Here is a 10584-nt window from a genome sequence, read left to right as displayed (position 1 = left end):
TCACAACCTTCATACGATTCTTGACGTACCCGAACGATGTCGTATTAGCAGCCCTTTTCAGAGCAACATCCAACACCGCCAAAATATGACTGTCCTCATGTAAGGTACCATGACGACCTCAAGTCAAAGGACCAATTTCACTACCGAACGTTAGAGATTAACCACCGACACTCAAATAGTTATCCATGTGGAATCCCTCGACGGGTCTCCAATGTTTTGTTCTATAACAAAACATCCACGTGTTCATTTAAGTGTCACCACACTTTAACTTGTGAGATCAGCTACTTACTTCACAAGTAAGAAATGTCACACGTGATGGTCTATCCGTAATAACGATATCTGAATCTCGTTATTACTTACGACCACGGATGATTTAAGATTCAATTAGATGTAATTTGTATCTCACAATCACAACTCATCGTGATTAATAAATTACAAATATTTGAATATACGGACTCTATTATTTATTTAATTGTCTAATAATTAAATAATAGATCTGTCATTTAATTGCATTAATTACATATAAAAGTATTTATGTCCAAAGTTGATTGGACCTAGGGCATAATACTTACAAATTTGTCATTTACCACCAACCTTGTTCCTAAATGCAGTCGACAATGATCACGTCACCACAAGCTATAATTGACGAGTTCACAATAAATACGAGTCATGGGTTCACCTAGCCACTTCTCAATATCATGCGAGACATCAGCCTCATTGGGTCCTTGACCTCGAACAACTAAGTCATCCAAAAGCTAAATCTTTTCTAGTTATACATGTAATATTAGACTGCGTAGACTGGACACTTTCGAATTTTTAAAAAATGTGACTTGCTAACTAGGTAATGTCTGCACTTCGGCAATATGTTCATACCTCTTGTTGACTAGGGCTTCTTGTAAATGTGCGAAGGTCAGATCTCATTGGTCCTGTATCTATTCATCGTGTTGCCCTTTTATTATGTTATATCTGTGCATAGCTGGACATGCTTGGACTTTGTATGTCACTTGTTTGCAACTTTTGGGTTAGAGAAGTGTGCTTAGCTTGCGCGAAGTATGTGAAAAGTGTGTGAGTGGGCAGGGACAACATCTTGTGGATGCCTTTCCATTCAATAGCCGAATTCCATATTTGATCATCTAGCTCTCGATTCCCTATGCATACCTATTGCACTGTATCTCATTGTCTAAAATGACATCATTTTGCTCTACATTGCAAAGAATATATGACAATTGGCAGGGAAAGTAGCATTTATCTAATTATCTTCGACGTTGATCTCACATGGATTGAGTCTACTACCCAATCAAGACAAAGAAGATCGTCATATGCACGAAGCATTGAACATTTATTTGGGATAGAAAAAGAATCAACATCCTCATACCTAATTAGTATCCGCATCCGAGAATTCGAGCTCATGGTGGTGGTCCAAATTCAGCAACAAATGTGAGTAGGGTGGAACACTATGAATGCTTTCAGGAAATTAGTTTTATATATTGTCAAAATATCAATTTTTTGAAAATCGACCTGAAAAAAGGTGAAGGGTCAATAGTCAAAAGATCGAATCGAATTTAATAAATACATAAAAAATAATAAAATACTATGAAAACAATAATTTTTTTTAAAAAAATTCATATTAATAATTTGTTAATTAGATTCATTATTCTATAATTTGTTAACATTTTTGTTATGCTGCTATCACACATTGGAAGTTTATGAAATTATTGGAGAGAAGTGTATCTATAAAATGTACTATTACATATTGGAAGTTTATGAAACCATTTGAGAGGAATACATCTATAAAATGAGCATGTTATCTAATATTTTTCCAGTTTTATTGGTTGAATAGTTTGGGTCGGGCTAGTTTTGATAACATTGCAAAATATTAAGAAAAAAAGGGGAAAATACTATTAAAAGAGGGAAAATGCCAAAAAAATTCCCGAAAAGTTGTTAATATATGAAATCTTTGCCGAGCACTTGGAATGCTATAAAACACAAGCCAAAGAAAACACCTCTTTTCACATTTAAATTAAGGCAAGTTCTTAGGAGTTAGGACCATAGGTTAGAGATCTTGGAAGATTATTGTACACTTGTGTAAGTAATCTCCTGAGTCCTACCAAAGAAGACTCTATATCTATCTTGATTGTATCTATATGTATATTAAATTAATTAACCCAGAGGATATTGAATTTCTGAGGAGCATTTGGTGTAGAGACCAAGAAATGCAATCAAGAATCTGACTGTGTGTTCATCAGCAAAATCATGGGTCCAGGGTGATGAGTATGTAGAGGATTTTCTTGATAATTGGTGGACTTTAATGTATAAAATTGCACCCCTTTTCCGAGGCTCTGTAAAGAAGGAATTTTGTTAAGAAAAAGCTGTACAAAACTATGAAATTATAGGTTATTGAGAAATTATAATTGGCCAGGCACTTGTTAATTTTTAATGGCAAGATCTGCCCTTGGAATCATGAATGTGTGACCAGGATAGATCCCCACCTCTGGATTGAATTTAAAGTTAACCATAAAGTATTATTTGTTTTTATTTTTATCCTTTATTTTCCTTGTAAGGAATCTTAATATTAAATTATATATATAATATAATTTGGTGGGTTAATAGTGTGTAGGAACAGTTAGAGGGTGTGATGGGAACCTGATGTTCACTTTCATGTGAATATTTCATCTCACTTTCATGTATGATATGTCCATGGTCGGCTTGTAATATTCGTGAAACGATATGAGAAGATGTCGTAAAAGAACAGCTAGGCACAACAAGAAAGTGATGTATTGTGGCTGAGGAGTGTACCTATTATATTGTGTCTTACGGACACGAGAGACCCTATTGTCTTGAAGCTCTCGTCGAGCTCTCTCTATGTTATCTTGTTATTTAAGTGTTATTAAGACATTAGTTGTTATGAAGTTGTTTATTATTAAAATTAATAAAAATTATGACTTTGGTTGATGATGTGCATATTCAACACTCTTAGATCTTTGTGTTTCATTGATTATTCGTGGTTCTCCTGCTTAATGCTTATTATGATAAGACTCCAACGTATAATGTGTCTCATCTTCAAAAGCTAATAATTATAAAATTATCGACTTAAATTGTGTCTAACTTTATTTTGAAGCCCCAAATCCTCAAATCTCTTTAAGTCAACTCACGAGGGAACTTGATTTCAATTAGGAGTTGAGTAACACCACATCTTAAATACAGTGAAACGAATCTCTTCACATGATGACCTTTTGTCTATTTTTCATTATATAATATTAATCTCATGCATATCAAGAAAAACAGTTCAAAAAGATTGATTTTAATGTCCACATTGTCGATTGATTACAAATAAGAAAGGGAAATTTGTACTTTTCGTTTCCAACATTTGCAATATGCAACAAAATTTTCTTTATTTTTAGCATAATTTATTCTCAGCCTTTCAATTATGTAGCAAAAATAGTTATTTTCCCAATTTTGGCCAATTAAATGATGAATTTGTCCTCCTTTTCAAATAAGCAAAAAATAAAAATAAAAGCAATAAAGCAACGAAAAAAAGGAAAAATTGCAAAGAAAATTCAATAACTTTTTTAAAATTAAAAATTTAGAAAAATTAAACATTAATCTTCCCAGCCTTTCAATTCCACCTCACCCACACCATACACCACGTCCATACTTGTCGCTAGCGACGGCACCACCATAATTCAGAAATATTAACTATATTTTAAAGTATTATTTTGGGAACAATACATAATTCCTACATATAAAAACCACATTTTACAAGTAATAGACGCCTTAAAATATTTTATAAATCAGGTGGTAAATAATAATGATAATAATATAAAATTAGATTTAATCTACAAATTCATCTCCACTCACCCTCTCCCCAAGAAAAATTTTCAGAAAACTGGAGATTACACACCACACCCCATCCCCAAAATTTGTTCAGAAATTGAAAATCGGGGATTAGACCCCTACCCTACTGAACTCTCATATCCCCACCAAACCCCACCCCACGTTCATCCCCAAAAAATTTCAAAAATTAAAAATTGGAGGTTATACCCCTGCCCCACGAAACCACCCTACTATACCCCAGCCCACAAAAAAAATTCAAATCGAAAATTGGATATTACACCCTACCCTATAGAACCATTCTACGCACCCCATCCCTAGAAAATTTCCAAGTAACTATATGTAACCAAGTCACTGACATGTGTTATCTGTGACTAAATTTGTATTTAATATGATTAATTATGATCAAATTTGTCTTTAGTGTTATTGTTTGTGATTAGGTCAATCTTAACTGTAACGGCATATAATTGAGTCATAATCCACCATCATTACCTCTAATGCACCAACACTACTATTTTCAACTCAAATTCAAGACCATAAATACTACCTTCACTGATCTGTGTCATCTGTGACTAATGGTGACCAATTTTGTCTTTAGTGTGATAATCTGTGATCGTGTTAGTCTAATTTGTAACTGTATGTAAGAAAGTCACATACAATCACAGCTAAAATAAATTTGGTCACGGACAGTTACAATGAAAATAAACTTGGTCACAACAAATTCGTTGCCATTACAACTCCACCACCACCACTTTTAACAACGTCAAGAACCAAATGTGCACTACCAACACTTACAACAACTCCCAACCATCACTGCTACCGGCATCACCATACCACTACTATTCATAGCTACAAGCAGTTGTGTGTTACCTTTGAAGCCTCCAATCTCCGACCAATCACAACCCAAGCCGTCAGATTCCACTACCAACATGACCACCTAAACCTCCTCTACAAACCCAGACCAATATTCTGGCCTAATACTGTCCCAAGCACGCCAAAAATCAAGCAAAAAACTAGTAACTACGGACTTTTTTTTTGGGGGACACCACCTTCTCTGGCGATGCCCATGCCGGTACCACCATACCGATCGTCGATGCTCATCAAGGGCATCTATTCGTGGTCTTATATAATCAAACAACACACACAATCCAAATTTACAAACCTGTTCTTCGTACCCAGTCGAACATACACATTTCAGGCACAGGAAGTGAGCTTCATAGTTTCGAACCATCTTCTCTAACATTCCCACACCATGCCACATCTATTACTACCATGAGCTTCCATCAATTTGATCAGAAGATAGAGTGGGGTGGGAAGGAAATAATAGAGAGAGAGAGAGAGAGAGAGAGATTATTTAAAAAATGATGTGACAGTAGGAATGTCAATGGCTTATGAGCCGAAATTTAAGGCTTAGGCTTGAATCGGGTAAAATGATCAAGCTTTTCTTCGGGTCGAAAAAAATTAGGCTTAACCCGAGCTTTGGCTCTAGCCTTTTCAAGCTGAGCCGATTTTGGTTGTGGTTGTGGTTTTTTTTTTTCTCTTTTTTAATTAATAAAAAAGGCACCAGGTTGCTGCCTTGTTTGGCAGTAATCTGCTGCCTTTTAAAATATATTTCTTTTTTTTTTTGTATATATTTTTTTTAATTATAGGCTCGTGAGCTCCCAGGGAGTCACACGAGTCAGCTCGAGCTTTGTCCAGCACCTCAAAATAGAGCTCGGCTCGAGCTTTGAGTCGGACGGGCTCGAGCTTTTTTCGAGCCGAGCCGACGAGCTCGATTGCCATCTCTATGTGACAACGAGCTTTTACGTTTGGGGAGTGAGAGGAAGAATTTCTTCATGTTTTTTGCAATTATAGAGAGGGAAAAAAGGTTTATATATATATGTATATGATTTTTTGAAATTGAAACTTGCGGTAATTTTTCCTACTATTTTATTGAAATATCTTTGCAGGCTCATCTGCCCAGTAGAGATTGCCTCCGTGCTAGTCCTGGCCCAAATCAACTGGGCCGAGCATACGACGTTCGTTGTTGGGCCGATTAATTGCAACTCCTAGCCCACTGTATATTTTCGTGTTCCGCTCCGACGTTACCTGATCCTCCAAGTTATCACGCACGCAATTTCAATCCCGCGAATTCCTGGATCGGGCACTGAGCAGTCTAACAAACGCCTTGGGCACAAATTCACCCTTTCGTCCAGAATCCCTCTTGGTTCAGTTTTTGAATTTTATTTTTTTCCAGATTTTATCGAATTTGAAACTAGGGTTTTTGTATTAAAAAATTAGTAAGAAATCGGCGATGGGCGAATTAAAGATGGAGGAGATGTCGCTTCCAGTTCTGTTCGAACAGGCTCGAAAAATTCACCAAGCCGCATCTGAATTATCCGTCGTTCAGGTTTTTTTTCTTTATTCAAATCTTCGTTATTTTTGGTTTTATTTTTAATTGATTGTAGATTTTATTTTTGATTTTTTTATTTTTTATTTTACAGGAGACGGTGAAGAAAGGTTGCGACTTGTTGAGGCAATGCGAGGATATGATTGAAAAGCTAGGCTTATTTCTCGAAAAATTCACCAAGCCGCATCTGAATTATCCGTCGTTCAGGTTTTTTTTCTTTATTCAAATCTTCGTTATTTTTGGTTTTATTTTTAATTGATTGTAGATTTTATTTTTGATTTTTTGATTTTTTATTTTACAGGAGACGGTGAAGAAAGGTTGCGACTTGTTGAGGCAATGCGAGGATATGATTGAAAAGCTAGGCTTATTTTCGTCAAATGAGACTAAGGATGATATTAGCACTACCAATCTCAAATATCTTCTGGCAAGTGTTTAACAGAAATTGAGAATTTTGATCAATTTTAACGAATTTCTTTACCACTTTTTAGCTTCTGAAATTAGAATTTGTGAAAATGTGATCTGCTTTGTATGATGTTTGGTGTGAAATGAGATGCTTTTAGTTAAGCAATATGAATTTGAATATTTGGGTGGGAAAAGATGTGGAATTTACAATTGAGAAGTATTTTTTGTTGAAAAAATCATTAATATTATGTTTCATTCATGAATGGGAAAATTGATTTCATGTAGGGAATTTAATTCAATTTGTAAAATGCATGTCAAAAGATGATAGAATATATAAGAGAATAAAAACTGAAGGTTCACCTATGAGATGGATTAGAAGTTTGAATTTATTTGTCAAATGAAGTTTTGACTATGAGAAGTAAATTTACTATGTCAAGGGTGTGTTTTTATTGCTAATATTTAAAGAAGTGAACTTTTTATTGTGGTTACAACCTAGATTATGCTTGTGAGTTGCTACTTCTCTCAACATAATCAGGTTTTCTTCAATTTAATTGTATATATAGCACATATTGCTTAACGGGGATTTAGTTCTAGTTTTAGTCTTTGTAGAAAAAATGACGTCTATATGTTACCATAACAAGTTTTGATACAGTTGGTCAATGATTATATTTAAACCTCATGACGTTTGATACAGGTGCCATATTATCTTGGTGAATTAATGGAGAAAATTGCACAAGAGGACAGGATTCAAATTCTTATGGCTTCACAGGCCAAGTTGAAGGTAATTGTTTTTCACCACAAATATGTTTTAAGAAAGCTTGTAAATGCGTTTTTTGAATTCTTATTGCTAGTGAAAGCAGTACTTACATAACTGATTGATGCCATGAATTCTTGGTTTTCCCTTGGTTCTACTATTAGGAATTTGTCTCATTTTGTGAGGAGATGGATCTTGTTCCCGAAGATGAAATAGCAGCATCTGCACAATCAGGTGGTAATTCGTTTGCAGATCAGAGGGCTAGGAAGGTATGTAATTATATTGTCATATGCTCCAACTTCCAAGGATCCCATGTCTTACTTTATTTCATTAGGCTTCTAACATCTCTCTCATTCTGCCTTTTACTGCTGCATGAAACTGACTACTCTTTATTTACTAATAATATCACCCTGTCCAGATTGCTAGGTTCAAACGTCAAAAAGCTGCTGAGTCCAAATTGCTAGAAATTAAGGAGCGGAAGGAGCGCCGTGGACGATCCACTAGAGCCTCTGCATTATCAACTCCAGTCGAGTCAGGGGATGAAGATCTGCTTGATGATGATGGAGAAGAAGAAAGAGAGGTCAGTTGTTTCACTTAGAGTTCTTGTCCTGTGCCTGAGGAGTATTATATTGTGGCTCTTCTTTGAACGCGTTGTGACTCATTAATTTAATTTTAAGGCCTTCAATTATGTATCACAATAAACAAATCCATTTTAGCTGTTTTACATGATGATAGAAGGGACAGACAGTTTAAGAACAATTTCTTTTAAGAATGGTTTTGGGCTTCTGTATTGGGTGGGCTCTTCTTCTGTGGCTCAATTGGTTGCTTATTTACTGGGGAAATGCTCGTTGATGTCAATTTATGGATGTCCGAGCACTTCTTTTTCCCGTCATTTCCCCTCTTGAAATTGCAAGTTGCATGTCAAGTTTATTTTGACAAACTTACTATCTCAAGTAGACTAATATATATTGATGCATAAAGTGCTACACTGTTCTTAAAGGATATAAGATGTTGAATTTCATCCATTTGTAAGTTTGTTTATGCCCTCCTCATAACTCTATGAATTTTTGCTGAATCTTATTATTACTGTTTCTGTAGGCATGGCTGGCTACCATATCCTTGTTGCTCTGTAAGGTTGGTCCGAATTTTCAGCATTTTCTGTGCCATCCAGCTGCTGCTTCTTTTTCTGTTTTTTATCCAGTTCGTTTTTATATAATTATGTCTATCCGTAAACTGTATATAGGCTTTTGATCTGTTGGAAATGCTGAAGAAAGAGGAAGAGATGCTTTCTGCTATAAAAGAAAAGCAGTCACAGGTATAGCACATTAAATTTGGGGTAGGAATAGGATGTGATGTTGCTTGTTGTCAACTTTTTTATGGTCAAAATTAACGGTGCCAGATTGCAAGCATGTCTTTCTAAACCGAAAAGGCTTAAAAAAGTGTGAAGTTACTCTTAAGAAACGTTTTGTCTCCAAACATTTTTGTTAACTAGTTTTTATTTGTTTTAAGTAAAGAGGTTCTCCTCTCATAAGTAACTCTTTACCTCACGGTCAAAACTAGGACTTTACTTATTTCTAACCTTCACCAATTAAAGAAGTACTTATATTAAATCTTATGTACTTGTACGTAAACTTTCTAAGCATAGCCAAACATGCTGCTTAAGAGTGTTCTTTCTAATGTCATGCTAAATAATCAGTTAAGACATTGAGATGCACCTGGTGATATGCTATTTTCCACAGGAAGGGGACATTGAAATTTCACAACTTACACTTGATGAACGCACCAAGAAAGCCGAGACCTGGCATCGGAATGCTGCAACACGAGCTCGATATACAAAACCTGCACCTCCAATTACATGTGCTACTTTTGCTCAAGATGTTATAGAGGGGAGAGCTAATGTTTCGCAGGCTCACGAGCACAAGCACCAGCCCATGATTTTTGGACCAACAAGTCTTGTGGCAAAAAACCCAACAAGCGAACGGGAAAGAATGGCAGCTCAGGTTTTCCAGCCTCATTATAGGTATGCTAATTTGCGTTATGGACGGAATCAACGCAACTATTTGAAAAGGAGAATAAACTAATTAACTGCTAATAGCTCATTGGAAAATTTCCTGTGGTAGGATGGACCAAACGACATAAGACAATTATTAAAAAAAGAGAAGAAAAAACACATTATTAAAAAGGAGATAAAAAAAGGTTCAAATCAAATCTTGTGTATTGTACTTTGGCAGTGATCAGCCTTACTGAAAATGCAATTGGTGTTTAATTGTTGAAAATTTGTACTAATTTGCAGATTACCAACAATGAGCATAGAGGAAGCTGGATTGAAGGAGATGGAAATAATGAATAAATGGCAAGAGAGGAATATGCAGCTTATGGAAGAAGCCAACTCCTCATGGTATAAAGATAACAGGAAATCAAGGCCAGGTGAGGAGGATGACGACGAAGACGATGATGGTGCCCAAGAGAAGGCAAGGGCGTGGGACGACTGGAAAGACGACAACCCTCGTGGTGCAGGTAACAAGAAGCTCACTCCATGTGGCTAATAGCAGACGGATTGACCTACATTAATCTTCTTTTTCTTTGAACTTGCTAGATTACTATCATGAATTTATCCGTGTCTTATATCCTTGTACCAGTTTTGCTGCATGATTAAAAACCATTCCACTGTATAGTAGCAACAGCTGATGATTGTATGTTAATTATGTCAAATATGAATCCCAATTCGAACTCAGCACTGTTTATCATCTCTATGATATTATTTGTCAGTAGTATTGCCATTAATATAAGGGATGATTGTGCCCCAAACCTTTCAAAAAGTTGCAAACTTTTTCCTAACTTTTCATTTGTTGCAACCGTCATTCCAAACCTTTCGAAATGTTGTGGATGAAGCCCCAATGGAAGGATTTCATCTATATTTCTGTTAGTTGATCGAAAAATTGGACTTTGACCAGATATTAATCAATTATAAAAGGACTAAATGGTAAATTTATATTTTTCACATTAAAAAATTTAAATGAAAAAAAACAAAAAAACTGAAGAAAACAAAATAAAAAGGAAAAAAAATCATTTTTTGTTGTTTTTGGTCAATTAACAGAAATATGGATGGAATTCATTCATTGGGGCTTCATGCACAACGTTTTCAAAGGTTTGGGATGATGGTTGCAAAAGTTGAAAGGTTAGAAAATTGTTTGCAACTTTTTGAAAT

The 10584-nt window shown here is 35.4% G+C and overlaps 1 protein-coding gene across 1 annotated transcript; it reads left to right on the top strand.

Annotated features, from left to right (window-relative positions):
* Nucleotides 1-5906: 5906 nt before the first annotated feature.
* On the top strand, nucleotides 5907-10123 carry LOC111393768 (PP2A regulatory subunit TAP46-like). The gene is made up of 9 exons (XM_023019468.1): nucleotides 5907-6220; nucleotides 6522-6644; nucleotides 7317-7403; nucleotides 7541-7645; nucleotides 7795-7956; nucleotides 8475-8510; nucleotides 8620-8691; nucleotides 9116-9396; nucleotides 9670-10123. Exons 1-9 carry the CDS (start codon nucleotides 6125-6127, stop codon nucleotides 9920-9922), a joined length of 1215 nt encoding a protein of 404 aa, XP_022875236.1. The 5' UTR covers nucleotides 5907-6124; the 3' UTR covers nucleotides 9923-10123.
* The last annotated feature ends 461 nt before the right edge of the window (nucleotides 10124-10584 follow it).

Source organism: Olea europaea, chromosome 1 (genome assembly GCF_002742605.1).
Source record: "Olea europaea var. sylvestris chromosome 1, O_europaea_v1, whole genome shotgun sequence".
Lineage (NCBI taxonomy): Eukaryota > Viridiplantae > Streptophyta > Magnoliopsida > Lamiales > Oleaceae > Olea > Olea europaea.
Note: the sequence above shows the minus strand (reverse complement) of the source record. Positions and strands in the feature narration are given on the sequence as shown.